This window comes from Aedes albopictus, chromosome 2 (assembly GCF_035046485.1).
Source record: "Aedes albopictus strain Foshan chromosome 2, AalbF5, whole genome shotgun sequence".
In the NCBI taxonomy this organism is placed as follows: Eukaryota; Metazoa; Arthropoda; class Insecta; order Diptera; family Culicidae; genus Aedes; species Aedes albopictus.
Genome location: NC_085137.1, coordinates 399,606,752 through 399,633,659, shown reverse-complemented (window position 1 = coordinate 399,633,659; position 26,908 = coordinate 399,606,752). Strand labels below are relative to the sequence as shown.

Below are 26,908 nucleotides of genomic sequence, written 5' to 3'. Positions count from 1 at the left end.
CCAGAGCAATTTCCAGAAAAAATTCCTGTGGGCTTATAGAGGACCCCCGATCGAACTTCCACTTGAACTTCCAGCGGAACAAAACTTTTCAGTACCTAATATTTATGTGAGAATTTACGATGGGTTTCTCATAGGAATTTCTAGTGGATCTCATGCAGGAATTCCAGTCGAAACTTCTACAAGAACTTCTGATTGAACCCCTTGTAATTGTTTGTTTTGTTTTATGACTGTGTTGAAATGATTTTTTATTATTAATAGGTATTCGTAAATGTAGATTTCGTGTTAAAATAAGGCATTTACCCAAGTAGACCCCCACTAAGCATACAGCTAGGACAGTAGTAAGCCAATTCCCTTAAACACTGCATACCACCCACCGAGCTTCACCAACCCACCACCAGAGGTTGAGAAAAATGCAGTTATGGGCGGCAATAAGAGGTGGCGTGGCGTGATGGGGCCATTATGAACGATGCACTTCAAAAACGCAATGACCGAGGGGCCGAGGTCATGAACCTTGGAGCCTTGTGAAAGAACTAAAGTCTTTCACTTACCCGTTGTTCAAACCAGACGGAAAGTTTTAAATTCAAAACGAAAAGAGTGAGCCAAGTTTGAAGAAAGTTTTTGGTCAACCAAGGTTCAAGGATCAGAAGAGTGGTGAAGTATGTGAGCGTGGAGAAAAAGTACATCAGGTAACGGAGTTGACCCACCTGACTTTGTCCTGATTTTCACATCCATTTTGTTAGGACCCCGTAGTTTCGGTGTGAAGCTACCAACCGTTTTACAACAGCCCTATCACGTCATAGTGCTTCAACCAGGTAGATTCCGGTAGCGACCGAAGGCCGGTTCGTCCAATATCGGCAGCCTAGGACGTGCAGGCGGGTTTATTATACTCAGCTGCACCTGTACCCCAAAGCCACCCCAAGGCTAGAGACGCGGCCAGACTTGGCCTAAAGAACCCGCGGTACGCCGAAACGGACACCGGCGGCGATCGTGAGGAGAAAGGAGGTAGCTGCAGAGGAAAGGGGCCCGAACAACAGGAATAAGGTTAGATAGATTGTAAAGATGTAGGGAGGAATAGAGAAAGGAGTAGAGCTATAAAGTGTGCAGAAAGTACAGAAACCAAAATTCAGTAAATTAAAATCAGCGCTAGTGTATTTACCATGCTTCTAGTGCGAGAATTCCCTATCCCGCGGCAAACGTAGGTAAGCGGGACAACCCTGAGGCAGTTAAGTCGGGGAGTCTCTAAGACGCTCCTGATTGGCTGAGCCGATACTTACACCCTAGAGGATTTTCCGATGGAGCTTCGAGAAGAGTTTCCACTGAAACTACTACAGGAATTTTCCCAGTGGAGCTTCTAGAGAATAATCGAGAGAAATAATTGCTAGAAAAACAACCGATGGGACATTTATTGGAAATATCGGTGGAATCTGGATCTTCTGGAATATGCAATGCTTTTTTTAAACTTACCGGCGGAACTACTAGAGAATTTTCTGGCGGAATTCCCGATTGAAGTCCTAAACAACACCAACACCGGCAATTCTACAGAAATTACCTACGGCACTGATGAAAAAACTTCTAGAGGAATCCCCGGAAGAACTCCTGGAGAAATTTGCTGTGGAATACCTAGAGTTCCCGTTGGAACTCTTGTGGAAGTTATTGGTGAAACTGCTAGATACATTTTCGGTGGAGCTCTTAGAGTAGTTCTACATGAAACTAGTAAAGAAATTCTTGATGAAATCCAAACAACAATTTCCGATGGAACGCCTAAACGACTTTCTTGTGGAACCCCTCCAAGAATTAGTGCAATAATCAACGAAACTCCTAAATAAATTCTCTTTGGGACGCCGGCGTGAATTCCAAGTGGAACAGCTACCCGTATTCCCGTATTAGAGAAGTTTTCAGTAGAATTTTTAATAAGAAAGTAAATCCTAGTGGAACTGCTAGGTAAACTTTCAGTACAGGAATTCCCTGTGGAACTCATGAAGCAATATTGCAACGGAACTCCTGGAAAAATTACGCCATTTCTGGTAGTTTTCTATAGATGTACTATCTGTTTTAATTTCTAAATCACAATAGTTTCACCGGTGGCCACTCCAGTGGTCACTCTGATGGCCTAGAAAGGCCGGGATCATCATTTGTTCATTTTTATACCAGAAGCATCACATCCTCGAAAAATCATAAAGCTTGAGCCATCGAAAGCCTACTTCTAACATGCATCAAAATCGATGATGACTGAACGATGCAGCTCCTGGTTTTGGATTGAAAGCTTCTATAAGTTTATTGTCGTTACCGAATTTACCCCTTTCCTGGACCTTAGAACCGATTCCACCAGCCCCAACCAGAACCCCTTAAAAATGGTTTTACATAAGATGCTTCCCTTGAGAAGTTGGCGGAGAAGTTATGCAAAATAATCCATAGAGTGAATAACATTTGGCGCCGTGCAGAAGAACGATGTATGGCGAGTGGCTACGAACCCAACATTCAGGAGGTTGCTAAAAACGGAAGGAAACGGTAGCCATGTTGCATGATTGCCAAATAGCACCCCTGCAAAGATTGTGTTCGCAAGAAATACAGCTGGTACAATACGACATGGAGCACAGCGGACAAGGTCGGCAGACCCGGTCGAAAGGTATTTTGGTAGTTTAAACGTTCCCGAGGTTGGAGAAAAATAGCAGCGAATCAAAATGTGTGGCGTAGAATTGTAGACACAGTCTTCTCTATGTAAAGATGCGAAATGAATGAATAATTAGCAAAATATTCCAATAAAAAAATAAACGACTTTTCATCATATTAAATAGTGTTTATTACTTCAAATTTCTTAACCACGTTCTTGACAAACTATTCCACTCCATAAAGTGTTACATTTTTTATTAAAAATAAATTTTGATTTACTGCACGCACAATTTTATAACTAACGCTTCGAAAAAGTCAACATGTATTTACTATAACTACACATACTCTCGGCTCTACTGTACAACAACGATCGATAGTAGGTACGAACAGTACGAAAGTGTACTGCGCGTTTAGTTAGGCAACAGTTTTGATCCATATCGTGTGGTTCCAGTTTGACATTCACTTCGTTAGAATGTGCTAATGCACTGCTCGTTTCTGAATGTAGTATGTAGCTTTGGAATTCAAGGCTAACTCTTGCGAAACCTCTGTTTGTAAACCGAACAGATTTATTTTACGTTTTGTTACGTTACGTTAACTATACATTGAAAGCATTCGTTTGGAAAATTAAGTCACGGTTGTAGTGAAAACCTGTTGAAAACTTATTTCGAGCTTAGACTCCTAATTTTATTCGTCTACCTAGTTTGTAATCGAATTCGCCAAATCATAAGAGAGTTTGCCCCAGCAGAACAGAACTAACAATCTACCAATACTGAATTAGCAACAACTGTGATGAAAGTGCACTTCCATCGACTGATCTAGAGTTACTTCAATCGCCATCAAAATTCAATAATTTCATTGTGATTGTACGTGATTGGAAGATTTCACTCATAAAGCGATAGTTGTGTGCACTCAAAGTACTCAGGAACAGACACGGATTCTATCGGTTCCCACCGATTCACCTAATTAGTTTGATTGATCTGGTAACAATTGTACGTTCGTTAAGAGTGATTAAACTCCTCATTGAATAAAATAAACTTTTTTTAAGAGTTTTTAACAACTAGTTAGAATATTAGACGAAGAAATCATGATTGCATTTTACGTTGTATTAAAGCAGTTATTTCTAACAGTTACAGAGCTTTCTGGCATAGCCATCGGTCATCCTTCACAGCCTCCTCATTCACACGTGTAACCCTTCGAGTGTAACCCAAAAACACTAGCGCTCGCTCAAACAATGTCCTCCGGACGGGTTCGGTGCGGAGTCGTCGTCATCATCGTCGAAACTCCGTTCTGCTGCTGATACAGCAGATGGTTGCCGTTCGGTTTGTACTGATGCTGGTCTGCCTCCGAGCCAACCTCATCGCCTCCCATCAGGATGTCATCGTCCTTGTTCGTCAGCATGGTGATGCGCGTGTTGGCACTGAATTCCGACGACACGGCCGGAGTCAAGCCTCCGGGAGATGCCGTCGCTACTGGGGCCGTTAGGTGGGACGCGTGCACTGGATACACCATGCCATCCCCGAGGCTACAAATAAAGTGGTAAAATGGTAGAAAAACTGGGTTTCAGGGTTTCGGTTTTATCAACTTTTTTTTTTGCGAATAAGCGTTAGGTAGGAAGCGGAAAGGAAGTTGATGTATGACAACAGAAGAGTAGGTCAGGAATGCCCGTTTTCTGGGATTTGTAGGATTTCCTCGGGGAAAGCAACGATGCTGTGCACAACTGCGTCCCTAAATGCGCCCGTATGTTAGAACATTTGTAGTATTAGTTTGAGTAAGAATGATAGCAGAATTAAGTAACCGAAATAGCTCACCACAGGATAGATGCGTTAGTTTTGTTTAAGGTGCAATCATGATTTCTAGTAATTTCATTCATACTTTAAACCTTAGAAAACGAATATGCTCAGGTCATTTACGTCATCAGGCTCTTGATTCTTCAAAGAAGGAGACAGTATTCTTGCTTGACTTCCAACCCTATCAAGGTAAGGAACATTGTTGCGCAAAGACATTGGGCTGCAAAACGGTGAGTCGATAAGGAGAGCGTCCCACATAGCTCTGGTCCTCACAAGTTCCTATCTCATGCTTCCACGGATTAAGCGATGACAAAGACCGCCAGCTAAGAGTTGTGTGCTTAGCTAGTAGTGCAGCCTGGGCACTGTTGTCCTTCTGACATCAGCTAGATTGAGGAGGTACGACCCGAGCGTCTGTTCACAAAGGAGGTGTGGCTCAAACAGCGTCTGTTCTGGCATCCAACGGCTTAGTAAGAAACGCTGCACCACGCCCAGCTAGATCCAAGGTGGTAACCCCATCAGCGTGGTCGTCCCAGTGTTGGTTGGGACGTTAAACAGAACTGGCACGATGGCCCTCCGGCGAGACAGGAGTGTTGGCGTAGGCCCAATAAGCCACCCGTGAAAATCCCCATTGCGAATAACATGAGAAAAAATACGACTCGATACAATCGGCACAAAGAGACGTATACTCATACCAAATAGTGCAAGCATTTTTTGCCTTGTCAGCCGTGTAGTTGCCGTCTAAGAAAAGAACTACGGATTACCTGCTGCGGTGGTATGAGTCCACCAAACGGAGTAACCCCAATTCAAAGGGTCAAGACACGTGCCGAGGAATGAGGCATCGACAGGGTGAAAAAGGTGCTCGATCGTGAACGAAGCCTTTAAGGTACCTGGTCTTAAACAACTTTCTTGCACTTACTGTAAACCGCAGATCAAGGAAACAACGACCACTCTTGGTGAATTGGAACATAGTGGTGCTTGCTCCAAGTGATATTACAATTGCTTGTAATTTTCCATATAGGACATTTTCTACGGAATTCCCTTCCCGGGAAGAGTGGACATCTGGTTGTGTGGAGAGAAGTATTTCAGACGGCATGGTAGTCCACTCTCGTGAGCTTAGGCTATACCAATCTTACTAACTTGGTAGCCACTGCACCGTTTTTCAGACTGAAATCTTTGCTCTTATTTGCAAATCGCAATCGGCACTTCAGCAGCACGTAATGGACAGTCATATACTTCTGTACAGATAGCCAGACTAGTATTAAAGCACTTCGCCCAACTCTAGGTCTAGGTTAGTTATCGCTTGTCGAACTCAAATTGAGGAGCTGAATTCAACAAATGCTGTTCATCTTGTATGGATACCTGGACATTCTTCCATCGCTGGAAATGAAATGACTGATGATTAGCTCGCATTGGAGCATCATATGACTTCATGGGCCCTGAGCCAGCTATTCCGATATCGAAGTGTTGGGTTAAACTTTAGATTGACACCTGGGCTGCCACTCAGCACAAACAATATTGGATTAGTTTGAAGTCATATCGTCAAACAAATTTGTACTGTACTGCGCCATCTTTAGGAGTGGCGAAATATCTAACTAATTTGTCTAAGCACCCTTGAGGGAATAGTGTACCACAATATGTTCAAACAGTTACCTGAAAAGGGCAATGTAGTAACGCATTAAGCGTAAAAAGAGCCTATAGCTCTTTACCACAGCGGTTTAAGGACAGACTTGTTAGAATCCCAAAATGGCCACCACAATGGCCGACTTCGGCACCTACTCACCATTTTGAGCTCACAAATCTCTTTGTAAACAAAACTAGCACACCTGATTTTTATATTTGGAGCTTATTTCAAGTGAGCATGCACAAAATAAACAAATGCACTGTTGTTTGAAGCTTGCTTCTTGAGATTTAAACAGTTATACATCATCCCCAAATTAATCGATTAAATTTATTTAGGTTATGGATACATGTGGAACTGGAACTACCACTTTTAAAATTGAATTCTGGCGTTCGATTTGAATAGGTTGTATGTTTGCTGTGAATCCTACACAGATTAGACCTAATCGAACGCCAGAAATAAAGTACTTGCCGCTACTTGGAATCGAACCCCTGATCTCCGTATCCACTGGTCCCAATGATGTCCTACACTGCTATATATAAGTAGCTTAGATAATAGCCAGTTTTGTTTTACTCCAGAGAAAGCTTTATAATTGTGCCACAAGGAATCTTACCCAAATTCATCTTGCTGCAAAAGCTTGTGAAACGTCAAACGCAATAATGTTTACATTAAACATGTTGTGTGGTTGCGTCAACAGGTTCTTCGTCACAGCATCTAGCTGAAAGAATCGACACTGATTCTTCATTAGGGCCTATCTGAAATTTTCGATTTCTCTTCATCGATCCTCTCTTTGTGTTATTATAGAATGTGTATTGAGTTTTCCCAAAATTTTTTGATTGAAATGCGAAGGAGTTGACTACATCTTGCTATAGAAACAAAAAGAATAATGATTTTGTTCGTTTTTATCAAGTTATTAACGAAAGAGAGAGTCAACGAAGAGAAATCGATCAAGTCAATTAGGCCCTTATGAAAAATCATTGTCGGAATGTTCTTTAAAAAGCTACGAACCGCTGCAAAACGTACTGTATAGTAGCAGAATAGAGTGCAGTAAAGGCAACCCCAGACAGGCCCCTGGCATCAATGAAATTTATCGTAGCCAACATCTAACTGCCTTATACTCATATTCGTGCAAATTGAAACGAGCGTGTAATCAACAAACGCAGCTTTTGTTTGATGTTGTGAGCCACACACGAAATCACATTCACAATGCGTGTTTGTTGGGTTGCTTTATTCAACTGATCGCATGCTCCTCTTACCGTGCATTCATATTCAAAGCGAGTTTGAAGTGTTTTGTGATCATAAGCGGTGGAAAAAATGATTCCAAAAACTGATCAACAAACCAAAAACACGTTCAACAAAAAATTGTTGATGTTTTCGCATTTGACAGTGGGCGCTATTTATTAGCGCCCAGGACATCCTGTCTACCATGATTCCAATGCATTGATATAGGCCGTGTCAGGGGCCTGGCCCCAGAGACAAGTGATTGATTTCTGAAAACCGGGTTTGGTAGCTTTTTTTAAATTCCTTTTAATTTGTGAATTTAGGTTTGGTAGCTGTATGGTGCTTGTTTTACAGCCGTGTATAAGCTTATGGTTTATATTTGACTACCTTATCGTTTATTCAGCTTTGACTGCTTCAATTCGATTGTTACACAACAGAAAACAGATAATTGAAGCCTATAGCGCTGAAAATGTTACTTAGGAAGTGTTTAGCGAGTAGGTACTCGGAAACGCAGTTGCGAAAAAAAACTTGACAGTTTCAAATCAAATGATACGAAGTTCCATAATCGGATTCACAGCTATCACATATAAATGAATCAACTTGCTCAATATTCGCCATGTGATAGCTGAGTCGACAGTGGCCAGTCAAAGCTTTGATCAGCATGCTGCAATTATGCTTAGACATATTATAATCTATTTAAGGAGTTTCTTATAGTAATCCGAATACCGACAGGCGGTAAGTGCAAGAAAGTGCTTCTTGTTTAAGATGAATGTGTAGTGGGGCAACGTCAAAGAGAACTTCGAGCGCTGCCGTGGGAGTTGAAGAGAACGCTCCAGACATCGCCAATAAGCACATCCTTTGGAGATGACCTAATTTTGATTGGATTGTTTTCACTTCGCCCTTTTGCCAACACACAAGACGTCCATAGGCCAATATCCATAATATGGAATTGTGTAAATCCATTTGGTATACTTGGGTTTTAGACCTCAAGTTGTACCGAAGGTTCGCCGGCATCGCCCGAAGGCCATACAAACTTTCTTGATTCTGAACTCAATATGAGGTGTCCAGGAAAGCTTGGAATCAAGAATGACTCCAACGTACTTCACCTGTTCAGCTACATTGATTTTAGAATGAAAGAGACGCAAAGGTCGAACACCATTACGGTTTCGCTTTTCCGTGAAAAGAACAATAGATGTTTTACTCGGATTTACCGAAAGGCCACCACCAGCCACGACACCAACCCTCAACTACCTGAAGAGCGTTTTGCATCAGGTCGAAAAGAGTGCTGATGCACATACCGACCAACAATGTTAGGTAGTTGTCGGCAAAAGTAGGAAAATCGCTATTATTGAGTTGCCTCAATAGCGTATTTGCTACGAGATTCCACAAAAGTGGTGGTAAGACTCCCCCTTGGGGGCATTTACAAACACTCAATTTCCTAATCGCCGCTTGACGCAATGTCGAGAAGAGATGTCGGTTTTTGAGCATTTGGTGAATCCAATTGAAAATCATTGGAGATATACCATGACCCCGTGCGGCTTCCAATATGGCATCGAAAGGCACGTTGTCACATGCACCCTCGATATCTAAGAAAACACACAAGCAGGATTGCTTTTGAGCGAATGCCTTCTCGATATCTGTAGAAAAATAGGATAAATCCCATCTGTCCTAAGAGATTTGAAAGGAGCAAAGCTATTCAGTGCCTATTCAATCGATTCTGAAGTTATGATATTCCGAGCCGAAGCTAAAGAATCATAACTACAAGAAAAGATATCAGGTTTATCCGAAGATGTAACATCCACACATCCGCGAAAGTGTGTGCTGAATAAGCATTCCAGAACTTCTTCATCAGAAGAAGTGAAATCGCCATTTGCAAACACCATTTCGTTCACTCGGAAATCCTTAGATTTCGCAAGGATTTTGTTTAACCAACAGACTTCACGTAAACTGGAAACATTTGTGCAAAGGTTTTTCCAGTCGGATCCAGCCGAACGTCGTCTGTTCCAGCTCTTTCTACATTGTTTCCTGAGCTTCGCCAGATCAGAGTTCCACCAAGGGGTTCCTCTTGTGGTTGGCACAGGCCGCAGAGGGCAAGCTTCTTCAAAAGCTGCCATGATGAAGGCCATTGTAGTATCAACGGCATCATCTACATAATTCGCTTGTAGTGTCAATGGATGATGACTGGTGAGTATCCATGAAATTTGGCCGCAACCAACCCAGTAAAGATGAAGAGATCCCAGTTCCTGATTCCTGAAACGCAAAGTTTGCGAAGTAACATTCGAGTGTTCAAAAGAGATGTAGCGATGGTCAGATAATGATTCTTCATCTGACACATGCCGATTGGTCAGCTCGTGACTACTGAAGCATTATATATAACACTTTCTCTCTAGTAGATACCATGAAGGTTAACCCTCTAATACCCAACCCCGCCTTTAGACGGGGTATAGTTTGATCATTTTTGTAATTTTTGTTTCGTGGAAAATCAAAATTTGTATATTTTTGGCTGATATTTAGGCCTGTTTTGTATGTCTCAAAAAGGTGTTTGGTGTATTTTAAAGCGTATTTACATTTTTTTTAAATCCTTAAAAAAATGATGTTTTAGTCGCCTTCTAGAAATCATTATTTATTTTGTATTGAATCGCTACAATTAACATGTTTTAAACTTTCCCTAAATCATTCTATCGTAGTTTTATAGTTTAAGGGAATCGAATACACTCTAAAATTATTTTCCTTAAAATTACACGAAAAATAAAATTTGCTATGAAAAAAAAATTAAAATTAAAATATTTCAACAATAATTACAAAATCTCAAAATGTTTTTAACTCAAAAAATCCATACCCCAAATAGGCTTAAAGGAAAAATATAAAACTGTGGGGATGTTCAAAAATAAAAATTAGAAAAATCAAAAACTGAAATTCATGAAATCGAGAATTAAAAAGAATCACTTTCCAAAACATGTTTAAATCGATTTTAGATGACGAAAAATGATATTTAAATCAAAATCAAAAATTTGGGTATTAGAGGGTTAAGTAATCCAAGATTTGTACTACTTAAGTATTTCATCATACTGGAGCCTCTAACGTTAATGCCTAAGCTGCCGCAGATGATATGTTGAGCATTAGCATCACTGTCAACAATTAGCGGTGGGCCTTTTGAAGTGCAGTATGCGATGACTTGTTTGAAAGATCCGTGGGGGATGGTTCATCATGCGGTAAATACACCGAACAATAAACGTATTTGCGGTTGAGGTTTTCAAAGATACATTGATTGTGATAGCACATACATCTCTAGGTGTTAGTTCAGAAATAAGTGTAGCAATGATTGCGTTGTTGACAAGCACACATGCTCGAGGCACGACACGTGAGTTTGCCATTTCATTTTTACTAGAAGTAGCATATAACGGATTCACAAAGTTTCCTAGATATAATTTCCCCTAAGAAAGACACTTGGGGTGTACCATTTTGCATAAGCCTGCAAAGATTGATCGTTGCTGTTCTTTTATGCTGCAGATTGATCTGATCTATGCTATCCTAACCGTTGCCTAACCAGGTAGGTAAGATTAAATTCTTCCTCTTAACAATCACAGCACAAAAAAACAGCAACAACAATATCACCAGATCGGTATCGATTTGAATGCGCCAAATGCGAGGATGCACAGAATACACTGTGTAAAAGGCATACATAATGCGAAACCATACATATAAGTGAAAATTTAAACTAATCGATTGACATCTTCATAATCCCATCCGTATTCAGCCTCAAGTTTGAGACTTAAAAAGGGCAGCTGATTATCTCTGAGAAACACAAGGTCCACCGCGCTATTGCCCCAGTTAGCGGAGTAAGGGTAAACTATTGTGGAGGGTGCCCTGGTACTTTACAGGCTTTGCGATTATATTTTCATTAGACCCCCCATTTAAAAAAAATGTTTCTTGATATAATTTTAGAACCGTGTTACAAGGTCAAAAAAAAAAAATGTAAAAAAAAAATCCAAATAGCCTTTTTTTAGTTCCAATGTTTTTGTGCCCAATTATTGGGTTTGGTTAGATTAGTATTCTTTATTCACAGTCATAGTATCAAACAAATTAGAAAAAAATGAACAACAATAATAAAATAAACTCTACTCACCTAGTGTATACCGGCACGAACCACAACTTTCGGTCGTCACCGAACACTTCCTGGAAATTATTAAGTTTCCCTAGACTGAAACCGTTCTTGTCCGGCCCACCGTACCGGAATATCGGCGTACGGAATGATTCTACAAACATTAAACAGTTATCATTACCAATTAAATGTGCCACCCACAAAAAACAACTCACCTAATGTGGTCCTATTGAGCAGCACCAGATAGCAATGGTACCCGAACAGGCTCACTAAACTGATGGCAAACATCAGCGAAACGAAGAACAGGAACAAAATATGGAACCGGCCGTCGACCTTGCCCTGAAAAGGAAAGTTTAATGCTGGTAAAAGGGCCAAAGCTGCGTCCAAACCTCACTTCTCTTCCACTCACACTCCAGATCAGTTCCATGTACATGACCGTCGTGAAGGCAATGTACAAACAGTACAGTAGTGCGTACCCGAGGAACAGGATGAAGTACTTGTAGTTGGTGAAGTTGATGCAGTTGTTCACCCACGGGCAGTGATGGTCCAGCTTGAGTACGCACACGCCGCAAACGCTACAGTGATGGGCCCGGTCCGGTTTGATCAGGCGACACTTTTCGCAGAAGCGAACCGACGCATTGAGGGTACGCGTCACGATCGGCAACTCCTTGGCAAAGGCTTCGAGGATCTGCTTCTGCTCTTCCTCGCTGGTGGCCCGCAGTAATCGGTCCAGCTCCGAGCGCGGCACGCGAAACTGCAGAAGAAATTGCAAAAAGATATTAGGTACAGATTAATGCTTGTTGAGTGGGGGTTACGTAAAACTGCCGAAGGTAGAGTTCATGATAACTATTTTCTTATAAAACTTAGAAACTGTGTTGAAACTTTCCGTCATCAACAATGTCCAATATCGGCGATCGTCACGAAACATTGAAAGTGACCTATTGAGCAGGGCGTGAGAAAGTGTGCTTATTTAAAACTTGATACGGTGGCACCCCTCCAGGAGTTCCTTTTGACTTTCCTGAGGAATCCCAGGAATCTGTGGCAATTTCCTCAAACATTCGTTCCAGAACTTATCCAGAAGTTTATTGTAGGATTCCCAGGGTATTTACTTAGGATTCCATCACAAGTTCCCTCTGAGGTTCTTCCAGGACTTTCTTCTGAGATACCTAAAGAGGTTTCTTCTAGCATTCCTTCAAGAGCTCTTAACAGGATTCCTTCAGGAAGTTCCAGAGATTCCTGGTTTGCTTCAAGAATACTTTCTGAGATTGTTGTGGTTGGGGGAGGTGCTGGCGAAAGGATTTCAGGAGTTCCTGGATTTATTTTTTAATTTCTTTCGAAATTTCTCTAGAAATTAATTCTGAAATCCCTCTAGAATCAATCCTTCCAAGATTACACCTAAGGATTACTTTCGGAATTCCTCGAAGATATTCTATTTCCTTTAGAAATTTTCTAATGATGTCTCCATGAATTCTTACAAGGATTCTTTATAGAACTTAAAAGACCGCACAATGGATACAATGGATACCTTTGCGTGTGCGTGATAGTAGTTTGACACATCCATGGGAAAACTGTCAAAAAAACGCAAACCTCGACGAAACGGTCGCTATGTGTTCTAGCCTTTATGCAGAAATTCTATCGAGAATTACATCTAAATACTCATTTCTATTATCATTCTTTTCGAAAATCATACAAGAATCTCTTCAAGTAAATCTCGAACGAATTCCTAAGTAATTTCTATGAAATTTCCTTCATGAATCATTCCTAAGTTTTCTTCCGGGAATTCCTCAAAGATTTCTTTAAAAAAAATTCTTCAACAATTTATTCAAATTTTTTTAAATAATTCCTACAGAGTTTCTTCCAATTGTACAATTCAAGGTTTACTTCAAACATTCCTTCGAGGATTGTTTTGGAAATTCCTCTAATAGCATAGGAAATTTATCAAATTTCAGCTTAAGGAATTCCCCCAAGAATTTATTTACTATTTTTTCCTGGGATTTCTTCAGAAATTCCTTCAAGGATTTTTTCGAAAAATCGTCCAAAGGTTTATTCGGGAATTCATCCTGGGGTTGCTCCAGGAATTCCTTCAAAGATTTTTAAGGACGTTCCTCTTTTACATAAGAGTTCTTCAAGTAACTCCTACAATAATTCTAACAGAGTTCCTCCAAAGATAACTTCAATAAATTTTCAAAACATTTATTTAGAAATTTCTTTAACGCTTTTCTTCCCACGGATTTGAACATGCATTTCTATACCAAAAAGTTTCCGAAAAAAGTGCTCGAACACAAGTTATTTAAATTGGCTATTTTTTTCTTTAACCTTCGTCGTGCGTTAGGGTCATTATGACCCAAAACGCGATTTCAAGCATAAATATCTCTTTTGTTAATTAACTTATCGCAATGAAACTTCTTCACTTTTAAAACCTATTTTTCAGAAAAAAAGCATCAAAAAAATTCTTAAGGTGAAACCAAAAGTTGCTCAGAAGACTAAAAGCTTCCATAATATGAAAGCTTTTAGTATTCTGAGCAACTTCACCGAAGACAGTTTTTGCGGCGTCATTTTGGTTTCACCTTAAGATTTTTTTTAATGCTTTTTCCTGCAAAATAGGTATTAACAGTGAAGAAGTTTCATTATATTATATTATAGGAAACAATTTAGTTTCAAAATCGTTTACTGCGTGGCGCTAGTGTTCTTATGTGCTCCCAGTTAGGTCAAACATCGTATATCTCGTGCTCTGGACCACTTAGAAGGATACTGTCATCGGCAAAGTTACTCAGAAGACTAACAGCTTTCGCAAAAAAAAACAAATTAGTTCAAGAATCACTCACTGAGTGGCGCTAATGTTCTTAGGAGCTTCCAGTTCAGTCTAAACGTCGTATATCTCGTGTCCAGAGCGCGAAATATACTAAGTTAAGACTGTTTTCTATGCGCAAGCTCTTAAACTTCTGAGTAACTTTGCCGAAGACAGTATCCTTCCAAGTGGCCCAGAACACGAGATAGGGGTAGGCGGGGCAGAATGGACACCCTCAATATTTTTAAATATGCGAACTCCTTTGATTTTTTAATGAATGGATAATATAGTCCATTTACCTAAAACGTTGTGTCAGGAAAGAAACATTCGAAAATAAAATTATACTTGATTTTACACGAAAAAGTTACGTTCTCCGTTTTTTATGCATGGTAATTATAATTTTCACACCATCTAAAATAAGATTTAGTGAGTAATTAATTGCTGGTCGATTAAAACTTGATATTTTTAGAACACATGCAAGTAGTTTTGCTATTGATATGATAACGACCGTCTTCGATAACTTGATAGCGATTGCTGGCGTATTTTCGGTCCTCGGGTTGCTTATAAAACAACTGTTTTAATTAAAGCCGACGTTTCGAGCGTTTATTTACTCATCTTCAGGACAAACTAAAATTTACATACAAAGTTTGAGTAGTCAAGTCATTTGTTTTACAAAAAAAAAATACTCACATCAAAGGTTGTTTTTAGGTCAAGTGGGTTTGGACATGGGCTGATGGAACGGCTAACAACATTACACTGTAATTGTACATACAAATTTCGGACATAATGACTTGATTCGTTTTTACAATAATTAAAACTTTGGACGGAGCACAAATAGGAAATGAGAAGAAAGAGTTGGTCCGGGATTATCTGCTAAACAATAACTACTCAAGTTCATTGATAAATCGGTTGATAAACCGATATATCAACAAGAACACAAACACACATGAGAGCAACAGCAGTACACATCCCGAACCAAAACAAAAGTGTATCGATCTCTTCACCACGTAGAGAAGCTCACGCCGGCTCTCGCAAAAGTCATCAATTAATAGAAACTTCCCCAACGTTCAACTGGGCTTCAAATGCGTCAAAACAAACAGACTGTTGTTTTCGAAGCTCAAAGATGCAACGCCGCAGTTGGAGAAGAGAAATGTGATTTACCGCATTCCCTGCGCCGATAAGGCAATCTATGAGACAGATGCGATCAGCTGATATTTTTTGTTTACCATGTATTTTTGACATTCGATGATCGGGGTGACAGTTGAACACAAAGGAATTTGTTAAGCACCGACGACACTTGACGAAACTTTGTTAAGTTATACTCACACTGTGTTTACATTTTTGGCTGTCACCCCCATCGCGAAAAGTCGTCATGGATTGCCTTATTCGAGAGTTCGAAGGTACGTTGCTGCCACCTGGAAAAAGTTTGCTGTATGCGTGAAGGATCGATTTTTTAGCATGGTGAAGCATAGGAACCCGCATAATCACAAACTGTAAATGTAACGTTTCACATACTGTAGATAACCATTAGTAATTGGCATTTAACCATTACTCAGACTATGAGAGCTAACAGTAAGCTAACCATTCCATGTACATATTTGCCAGTTTGACAAATGGTAACCCGCCAATTTACAGTATGTGTAATAGGCGGTTAAGATAGGTTACCATAAAAAATCGCTCATTTTCCCGAACAAATTTTTCGCAATACAGTATAGAATATGGTCAATATACTATCCAGTTTTTCGGGCAACTCACTGTATAGCAAATGCTTAGAGAACAGTTTAACCATAAATTTGGAAGAAATACACACTAAGATCAGCTCGGTATTTTTCCCATCTTTTTACTGAGTTCTCAACAGCAGATCTAACTCGGTACGCTCGGTTGTTTCTTTTGCGGATATTCTGTAAATGAGATACTGAGCTCAGCTAATAAACTGTCAAAAGCTACTGATGCACGGTAAATATCGTTACTGGTGAACGGTAAATACGATTACCGAGTGTACCGAGATAAATCTGCTGTTGAAAACTCAGTAAAAAGATGGAAAAAATACTGAATTCGGTGAAAAAATTACTGAGCTGGAACATCTGAATCTTAGTGTGTACGAATACTTTATGTATGACCAGTGATTTATTGTTCTTCATTGTAGAACAACTGTAAATCGTACTGTATTCATACAGCTATACACACTATATTGTACTGTCCTTTGTATTAAGAGAAATAGAGAAATAAGGAACAAATTTGATGAGAATCAATGAAACAATTACTTTTATTAATCACCCCGTGATAAACTCCATAGGCCTCCGCCTAAATTGAATGTATCCTGCTGCTTTATCAACTCCTTCGTCGTTTTTTTTCGCTCCAGCTTACATACCGGTGTCAGCAGGATTGTGGAAATCAGTTCAGCGTCCTGGTAGCTATGGTGCCGATTAGCGCCTCCGGGTACACGCTATGTCTGAACCAGCAGATTATAAAAATTGAATGTACATCGGGTTTCTTTCCACCAAACATCAGTATTCAAGCCATATTTTCATTTGCAGAAGGTTTAAAAATATTCTATCGGTGAAAATTTTTCCATACATTTTGTATGCGAGAGAAATTGGCCGAAAATGGGAATTTCATGCAAATTTGTAAGAAAAACAGCTAAAAAGATAAAAAAAAAACAAATTTGCCCGATGAAATATTTTAAAAGTATCTGCACATGATAATATAGCATGAATTCTGATATTCTGTGGAAAGAAACCCGATGTACATTTATTTTTTATAATCTGCTGGTTCAGACATAGCGTGGGGTAGAAACCGATTCCGACTACGAGAAAAGTTGTCACAATTTTTCTGTCATATAAAGTATTTACCGCTAATAGCACGTTAGCTGCTACTTCTAGTACAGTACCCCGATATATTACACGGCAGATAGTTGCCTGAATCTCGGGTCTGAGAAAAAATTGCCATTTTGGTTCGCTGCTTCCAATTTTTTCTTTGTTTTGAATGTTGTCATCAACCATCAGCCGATCTTCATTAGCCTGTGCGCGCAATAGAGTTAATAAACTATAGAGGACGAATGTCGCTGCTGTTCCCTTTGTTCTCGTTCGAAAACATGTCGGGTATCTATCTGTCAAACTGCATACTTTTTCGCTTTGACACTTATAGCCCGGCCTATCTCCGCCAGCAAGAGATGTTTCGGCAGCGACGCCAGCGACATTCTTCCTCTATAGTTTATTAACTCTATTGTGCGCGCAGGCGTAGTCGACATATGAATGACACTAACGAGTGGAGCTTTTTTGTCGATCATTTAAAGCTTTCAACAGTGTTTGACATTCGATGAGAAAATCTTATTGGAATCTTATTGGAATCGTAAACAACAGCTTTTCCCATTGAATTCTCATTGACTGAAATTAAATTTAACCGTTATTTTGTAGTTGAAAATATGATTTTTTTTTGTCACGCGAAAATCGTTTTTTTTTCGTAAACCGTGGGATGGACGTACTTCGGACATATTGCGCTGGATAGAGGGCCAGATCTGCTGTCCAATGCATTACGTCCGCGTTATGTTTCACATATTTATTTGAAGAAAAATTTATTGTTTCAACCGTGACGACAATAGACTAACGTAAAGGTAAAGTAATACATCAAAGATTATCATTAGTTACATGGAAAAATAACTGAGGATCAAATTAGATTAGATTTAACAGAATTAATTAGAAACAATTACGGCAAGTACAACAATAGCTGGAAATTCAATCCTTTTTTTGTCGTTAATTCAATGCAAAACTGCAAACTAGAACGGTGATTTTTTTAACGGTTGGAAGTTTAATTTACTTATTTATTTATTGTAATGACCTCCATCTAACAAAATGTCACAGACAAACAGACGTAACACTTGCGAAATTTCCATCGACCACGCTTTTAACGATCATTTTAAATTTTCATAGTCATGGCTTTCACAACCAAAGGCGCACGCATCGTTTTTCTATGCGTTTGACGTTTCACACTAGCGCCTTCTGTTGATAATATGGCACAACACAGTGGTTCGTGCAACTTTTCCACCAGGTGATGGTAGTGTGAACTGGGCGATGGATTTTCATGAAAATCGTTCAAGGTGTTACGTCTGTTTGTCTGTGAAAATGTCATCAATTAATTAATTAATAAGGGGATTCATTTGATAGCGTAAACCACTTATTAAAGTATATTCTGATTAAAGGTCGCGATCGCCAAGGCGGTCTTTGATTATTTCATTCACAATTTCATGAAACATTTCAAATAACAGAAAATAATGAAAATAAAAAAGAAAATCGCGTTAAGTACTGTTCCTTTGAATTCCACTAAGAATTTGCATCCTTTGACAGATACGTATTTCGACCTCAACTGTAAGGTCGTCTTCAGTGTCTTGTACTTGACTCGACTCATGGCTTACACAGCAATTTAAACTGTTTAGTGAGTCCTCTTAATAATTAATTAGTTTTGTACTGTTCATTTTAATTCCGCCCTCTAATGTTTATCTTTTGACTGATACGCGTGTTGGAAATTTTCGATCATGAAATTTCCTCCAGTGTTTGGTGAGTCCCGTGTTCTCTTTAGACAGTCCTATAACAGTTTTCAGCATATAGGGAGTAAGATGCATGTGCATTTGCCTGTCATGCACAGTCGCAATATATAGTGAATTTGATTTCTGTAGTATCAATATCTTGTTAGGAGAATCGCGTCTCGGAAAGATACTATAATGTAAAGTAGTTCATGTGCTATATTACTGATGAATTATTGAAATAAACGTCAATTCCTTGCAGTCTCAAAGCTGCTGCAATAGAATGCTGCTATCGAGAGGTGTCTTCGTTTCCCGAGAAAGCTGCGTCCCTAACAACGCGTATTTAGACTACTACTTATAATCTTCCTCAGTGTCTCCTCTAAGCAGAATATCCTTTTCGAATGAGTGTATTGTGGATTTAGCACCAAATTGGTGTCGGAAATAACTTCATTGACTTCCGCTGCCTTTCTATGCGTTAAACATAACGTCGGAAGTAGTGCGCTGTATAGCAAATCTGATGCTCTATTCATTAATTAATTGATGACATTTTGTTATTAATTAATTAATTGATGACATTTTGTTAGATGGAGGTCATTACAATAAATAAATAAGTAAATTAAACTTCCAACCGTTAAAAAAATCACCGTTCTAGTTTGCAGTTTTGCATTGAATTAACGACAAAAAAAAAGGATTGAATTTCCAGCTATTGTTATACTTGCCGTAATTGTTTCTAATTAATTCTGTTAATTCTAATCTAATTTGATCCTCAATTATTTTTCCATGTAACTAATGATAATCTTTGATGTATTACTTTACCTTTACGTTAGTCTATTGTCGTCACGGTTGAAACAATAAATTTTTCTTCAAATAAATATGTGAAACATAACGCGGACGCAGGGATAGGGTGCGACTCAAAACTCTTTGCGTGCCGCACACTCTGCTGCGAGACAGCACAACAAATTAGAAGGAGACGAGTACGCGCAATCGGTTGTGTGTTGCTCGCTTACTTTGCCGCGCGCTGGAGCTCGCACGCTCTGTCGTATGCACTCTCTCGGTGCTTGTCTCCGTGCTTAGCACTTGGCTTGATACTACGCACGATTGGAAAAATTTCGAATCAAACGACCCATCACTTGTCAACCCTTGACAAGCTTAACAACTTTGACGAAAACACAAACTCTTCAATTAATTTATTAATTGATTTTTTCTGTTTGGAGACAAGCGCAGTCCAAGCACCGTGCATTACTCCCTGCGCCGTAGAGCTAGTGCTGCGATTGTCTCTCGCACAATTACGAAAGCTCTCACTCATACGTCTCTTGTCTCTCGGCAAAACGGGAGACGAGCACTTGCGATTGTGTGAAGCACACGCTTTTTTCGCACCGCACGGTGCATGCCGCCAATCCCTGCGCGGACGTATTGCATTGGACAGCAGATCTGGCCCTCTATCCAGCGCAATATGTCCGAAGTACGTCCATCCCACGGTTTACGAAAAAAAAACGATTTTCGCGTGACAAAAAAAAAATCATATTTTCAACTACAAAATAACGGTTAAATTGAATTTCAGTCAATGAGAATTCAATGGGAAAAGCTGTTGTTTACGATTCCAATAAGATTTTCTCATCGAATGTCAAACCCTGTTGAAAGCTTTAAATGATCGACAAAAAAGCTCCACTCGTTAGTGTCATTCATATGTCGACTACGCCTGCGCGCACAGGCTAATTGATTCACGAATACAGATGCGTACAACTGTTTGTCGTATTGTTCAACATCAGTGGCGTATAGTGAAAAGCTTGCATGTAGGTGTGTTGCACAGAATGTTCACAAACAGTTTGACATAAGGTGAATTATTAATGCCACCATTAATTGCGAGTTTCCATCTTTGTATCATTCAACAATATCTGCACAGTATGATGTGATGTCACCACTTGGTATATACTGCATAGACCGTGGTATATAGTTGAATTCAAAACAATATTTAATTAAAAGCGGGTTGATGTACGTGATGAGAAATTCAACTGGCAAACTTTTTAGCATATCATTTTGATTAAAAAGTTTTTTCCCAGATTAGGTACTGATTGCGTAAAAAACGAAGATTCTTAACCCATACATCAATCCGTTATTAACCCTAAAAGGGATACCTTCATGGCCTCAGTTTCGTCACCTCGCTGAGTGTGTTCCATCAAAGACGAGCTCTGAAAGGCGCCTGGGGTCCAATGGACCCCAGGTATCCCTTTTAGGGTTAATTAAATAATGTTTTGAATTTTTTAGAAGCATTTTAAAATTGGCTTCCTATGCTTCCCCATGTTAAAAAATCGGCGCTTCAAGCACATGATCAACTGTGGTAATTTGCTTCGTAGTCCCCAATTGCGACTGCGCATACATTGGGCTGACTACGCAACAGTTGAAAAACCGTCTCTCTGGGCATCGGTCTCTCATTAATCGATACGCAGATTTGAAATCTTCCGACCCGAACGGAGCGACGGAGAGGGAGGAAGAGCATGAGCATGAGCATGAGCATAGATGACCGCACAATTCGTAGTTGCTACTCCGTGATTGACCAGAACAATCGAAATTGCACAAGGAACCAATGAATAGGGCTTAGGACTAGCTTACTATTCTCAATGTACACAGTTCGAGAGCTCTCAACTTTAATAGGGTCAATAACGGCGCCGGCCACGTCCTTACGGTCATCGAGGATGGGAGGGAATGTTAGTAAGACAAACGTTGTTATAAAGACCGCGAATCGCTGCATCTCCACGTTTGTCTCAGGAAGAAATTTTTTGTTAGTAGGGTAAGGTACATTGTCAGTCCGGGAGTCACCTATGGTTGGTAATATGATTTGACAATGGATCCATATACACAAACCGCCGTTAACAACCGACCACTTTTCGACGCAAAAGCTAGCCAAAAAGAAAATTCTATCGCGCGTCTCCACTCCACTAGGGAGCAGAAACCTTTAGTCTATTCCACACAGAAATACACTGAACGCGACTCACTTGTCGGCGCCCGGATTTTTTTTCGACCGGCGAGCCCGAACTAACACTTTTCACTCTTTTGTGTAAATGCAAAAAATGAAGGAAAATATTTATTATCAACTAAAAGTGTATTGGGAACTAGCGCGACGGGAAGCGAAAAATTCGGAACCGACTCGATCCACGACGCGTCCACCGCACACTCACCGCCGCGCCGTCGAAATGCTCACTTCGGAATAGAAAAAGAAAAAAAAATCGAATTACCGAAGCAAACGCGCGCGAACTGGCACCCGGACGAAATTCTACTACACACTCAGAGCGACGGAGAGGGAGGAAGAATTCAAAAATACGGTGTTGATGGTCCATGTGATTGAACACGAACACCTGGTACTAAAATTCTAGAACAGGACAATCGTTTGAACGCACTTCAAGTTCTTGAAATGTGTCACATTTTTTGTGACACCAAAACGGTTAACTACAGAACCGACACAAATAATTTGAGTGTTGTTTACTCGGGTCTTCTGCACTCAATCACGAACGGAGAAAGATAGCAGAACATCGTCACAGCACGCTGTGATTCTCTGTTTCTGTTAATGTTTCCGTTCTTTATGTTCCATCTTTTCGTTTGACGTCTCCAGTCATAGACATTTAAATTCAAACCTGTTTAGATGTGCCTAGGTGAAAGCTGTGTAAGTTTGAGCTCCGTCCAAAGTTTTAATTATTGCAAAAACGAATCAAGTCATTATGTCCGAAATTTGTATGTATAATTACAGTGTAATGTTGCTAGCAGTTCCATCAGTCCATGTCCAAACCCACTTGACCTAAAAACAACCTTTGATGTGAGTATTTTTTTGTATAACAAATGACTTGACTACTCCAACTTTGTATGTAAATTGTAGTTTGCCCTGAAGATGAGTGAATAAACGCCCGAAACGTCGGCTTAATTTAAAACACTTGTTTTATAAGCAACCCGTGGACCGTAAATACGCCAGCAATCGCTATCAAGTAGTTTTGCTGTATTTACATGTTTAACATATTTATATTTCCTTTTTTTTATATCAAAAATCCAGTTTGAAAATATCTTCGCCTACCGGGGCAGAATGGACACTCATCTTTTTGAGAGGAGTGACAAGGGAAAAATATAACCTAAATCACAAACCTACCAAATTCTTCGATTTCAGTATATTTTTGGTTGAAAGTTCACTAGTAGACATAGATTGAAACAAATTCGTCAAAAAACGACAGCAGTGGAAAATAGTTGTTCTAGGCACAGCTGTACATGCCGACAAAAACAAAGCTTTATCCAAAAGATCCTGAGTTTAAATTAACTGAACAAAAATGAACTACTTCGGCGTTTTATTCATCTATAGTAGTTGTTTTGTAATGAAATAACTTCATAGGTGTAAATAATTTACGAAATTCGTAAAAGTCTCATGGTGTCCATATTGCCCCATGGGGGTGTCCATTCTGCCCCGTATGTTTGAAGACGGTCATAAAAAACTATCATTTTTCAAAACATTTTTTGGAGTGGATAAATTATTATTATTATCTTTATTAACGAGATTTTCAGCCCAGGGCTGGTTCGTCTCGGTCGAGGAGTGGTTAAATCATTTTTTATCATAATCATTATTTTTTCGTGAACACTCTTAGCAATAGCTGCTAAATAGACTTCAAAAGAATACGTGTATCAAAAAACTAAACTTTTTTTACATCTTGGAAGGTTGGAAGTTGGCAAAAATCTTAGGGTGTCCATACTGCCCCGCCTCCCCCTATACGACGTTCAGACTAAACTGGAAGCTGATAAGACCACTAGCGCCACGCAGGGAGTGATTCTCGAACTAAATTGTTTTCTATGTAAAAGCGTTTAGTTTTCCGAGCAACTTTTCCGAAGACACAATCTTTCTAAGGGCCAATTTCTTCACCTCGACTTAACTGGTAAGCCAGGCTTACCCATATAGTTAAACCTGGTTTAACGCTTAAGCCAGGGTGAAGAAGTCGCCCCTAAGTGGTCCAGAACACGAGATATACGACGTTTAGACTGAACTGAAGCTTCTAAGAGCACTAGCACCACACAGTGAGTGATTCTCGAACTGAATTGTTTCCTATGTGTAGCTTTGTTTTTGAGATTTGTGCGACTGAAGTTCTGATGTACTGTTGAAGTAGGATTTTAAGACGTTTGTCCTTAAGCATGTGCTACAGCCTCGCTATTCTCAAACAGTGTACTAAACACTTTTTACGACTGCAAGCCTTCTCAGGTTTAGGGCCTTAAGACAACTTTGCAGTACATCGGAATCGTCTAGCACCAAGTAATGGCGAAGTGAGCAGGCAATACCTAGATTCTAGAATGATATGAGCATAAATCATCTTTCAGTTTGAGTGCTGCGATTCATATATAGAAACGTCGAGCTCGAGTACCTGGTTGGTGACGTCCTAGATTCGAATCCACAGGTTTTCATACACTATGTGGAGGATTTTTTTTATGCCAATAGCTGTTTGCTCAAGTAAACATGCAAAATCACATCAAAAACGAATTATTCATGAATGAGTTAATTGTTACCCTACCTTATTTTCACCTAGTAATACATTTACATCTACTTTATAACAACATGTCTTATAAATTGTTTTTCTTTTCTTGAATTGCACATCGTTATAAGCTTGTTTGAAGTGTATAAAACACCTGTTATTATTATGATATGGCTGGGGTTATTTTGTTATAATTTTTGTTATTTTAACACCTAACCGGTTAATTTTATAACACATTCGGTTGCGAAATTATCTTTAAAATAATTGAACTACATAGCAGTGCGGTTAGGGTCACCAAGCATCTAATCTCTGTGGAGTGAGGGATCGATTCGCGCTCCGGGCGATGAAACTTTTCGTGACAATAGTTTCTTCTCCGTATCCACTGGTGCATGCTCCCTGTTCCTTGTCTAGTGTTAAGTTTTATTCAGTCTGTGCAGCCTCTGGCTGAAGACGGTGTCCGTGTCTTTATAACTCTGTTGGTTATAATTTTATTATTGCATTCTAATCGGGAATTGGCTCCAGAAAAAGACTGTGACTGAAAAAGATTTACCGGTTTCACTATCATTCTGCGTTAGAACTGCTTTTTGGAATATCTATCAATCCAACACACAACAAAAATCCCTCAAGTTTTACGCCAGGTCAAGTTTGGTCACCGATTGAAATGCTGTATGCTTTATCTTATCAAAAATTAATGTTGACACAAACCTTTCCTGTTTGGTTAAGCTTCACCGTGTGTGCTGCAGGCTTCCACTGTACGAACATCGTACACCTATATCGGTTTTTTGCAATCTTTTCGTGACTGTTGCTTCATTACTAATATAATTCCCGTCTTTTGAGGGTTACAACGTGCGAACCTAAGCTCATGAATCATGCACCTGACTTTCGGTCAGTTTTTTTTTTGTTGGGAAACTTCTTTCTCTTACCCGGGACGGCACTCGGCCAATGTCGGTGAACACGGTCTGGTAGTAGGACCACAGGAACATGATCAATATCAGATGGTAGAACAGCAGAAACAGTATCCTCTGCACGACGCTGGTCACAGTGACTGCGGGGAAAACGGAAAAAGAGAGTGAAAAATATAACATAAGTAAAGCACATGTAGAAAAGCAATAAGCACGTTTACGAGCGCCGTGATGCACATATGAATGAACATGTTTTTATAATTAGCCTAAAAGGCGCAGAAATGGCACCCACCACACCCGCCACTACCGGAGCACGTGAATGATGAATCGGCTCGGCGAGGTGAAGAACCGCGCGAATGTATCGGCCTCGGTCGGAACCAACATGAATATGATATGAAAAACAGATTGTTTCACGGGCTGTTTGGTCAGGTGTCACGTTTTTTTTTGCATTTATCGACCCACTCATGTTACCAACAACGAATCAGTTTCTCGAGAAATTCCACGGGAAATTTACCCATAAATTGATTAGAGAATTCTTCGAGAAATTACTCCAACAATCACTCCGAGAAATCTTCAAGAAATAACTTCGGGAATTTCTCCAGAAATTCCGCTGGGTATGCCTCTATAAAAACATCAGTGAACTCCTGCAGAAACTTTTCCGGGAAATCCACCAAAAATTCCATCGTGAATTCCTCCAGAAATTCCTTCGGCTATCCCATCGGAAATTTGTCCAGAAATTCCTCTGGGAATTCCTCGAAAAATTCCTCTGGAAAGTCTTCAAGAAATCCCTCAAAAAATTCCTCCAGAATACTACCTAAAATTTCTCTGGAAATTCCTATATGAATTCATCCAGAAATTCCTTTAGAAATTTATCAAGAAACTACTCCAGGAATGCTTCCAGAAGTTTCTCCAGGAATTCTCCAAGAAACTCGCCCGCAAGGTCCCCCAGAAACTTCTCCGGGTATTCCTCCAAAAATTCCCCCAGGAAATCCTCCAGAAATTTCACCGGAAACTCTTTTCGAAATTTATTCGGGAAATCTTCCAGAAATTACCCCAGGAATTCCTCCAGAAGTTTTACTGAGAACTCCTCCAGAAATTCTACCGCAAATTCTTCCAGAAATTCCTCAGTGTATTCCTCCAGAAATTCCTCCGGGACTGCATCCACAAATTCCTCTGGGAATTGCTCATTAAATTCCTCCAGAAGTTTCTTCAGAAATTCTTCAGGGAATTTTTCGGAAATTCGTCCTAAAAACTCCCTTCGGAACTCCTTTGGAAATTCCTCCGGAAATTTCTCCTGAAATTGCTCCAGAAATATCTCCTGGAGTTCCTCCAGAAATTCTTTCAAAATTTCTCTGAAAATTCCATCAGAAATTGCTCTTGGAATTATGTAGATAATCCTCCGGGAATCCCTCCAGAAATTTCTTCGGGAATTCCTTCAGAATTTTTTTCGTGTATTTCTCTAGAAATTCCTCAGGGAATTCTTCCAGTAATTCGCCCTGAAATTACTCAAGAATTTTATCTGGGAATACTTCTCGAAATTCCTCCGGTAATACCTCCAGAAAGTCCTCTGGGAATTCCTCCGTGAATTCCCCCACAAATGCTTCCGCGAATTATTCAAGAAAGTTCTCCAGGAGTTCATCCACAAATTCCTCTGGAAATTCTTCAACAAATCCCTCCGGGAATGTATCTAGACATTATTACAGAAATTTATCCAGAAATTCATCATAAAATACCTCCAGAAATTCATCCGGGAGTTTCTCTAGAAATTCTTACGGGAATTCATCCAGGAAGTCCGCAGAATTTGTTTTCTTCCGAGAATACATTCAAATATTCCTCCGGGAATTCCCGAGAATCCCAAGAAATCCCTAG

General features: G+C 39.7%; 1 protein-coding gene across 4 annotated transcripts in view; it reads right to left on the bottom strand.

Annotated features, from left to right (window-relative positions):
• The window catches only part of LOC109405142 (palmitoyltransferase ZDHHC15), a 52,748-nt gene that overhangs the window by 11,022 nt on the left and 14,818 nt on the right, over window positions 1-26,908 (bottom strand). The window contains exons 2-6 of one of the 4 annotated variants that reach the window (XM_019678152.3): window positions 25,061-25,182; window positions 11,733-12,092; window positions 11,554-11,677; window positions 11,363-11,492; window positions 2,777-4,132 (exon numbers count right to left, since the gene is read on the bottom strand). In XM_019678152.3, the coding sequence (XP_019533697.2) occupies window positions 3,835-4,132; window positions 11,363-11,492; window positions 11,554-11,677; window positions 11,733-12,092; window positions 25,061-25,182 (1,034 nt within the window). In that variant the 3' untranslated portion in view covers window positions 2,777-3,834. Of the gene's footprint in view, window positions 1-2,776; window positions 4,133-11,362; window positions 11,493-11,553; window positions 11,678-11,732; window positions 12,093-25,060; window positions 25,183-26,908 lie in introns of those variants that run through there. The other 3 variants (XM_019678153.3, XM_019678150.3, XM_019678151.3) reach the window with 3 other exon arrangements.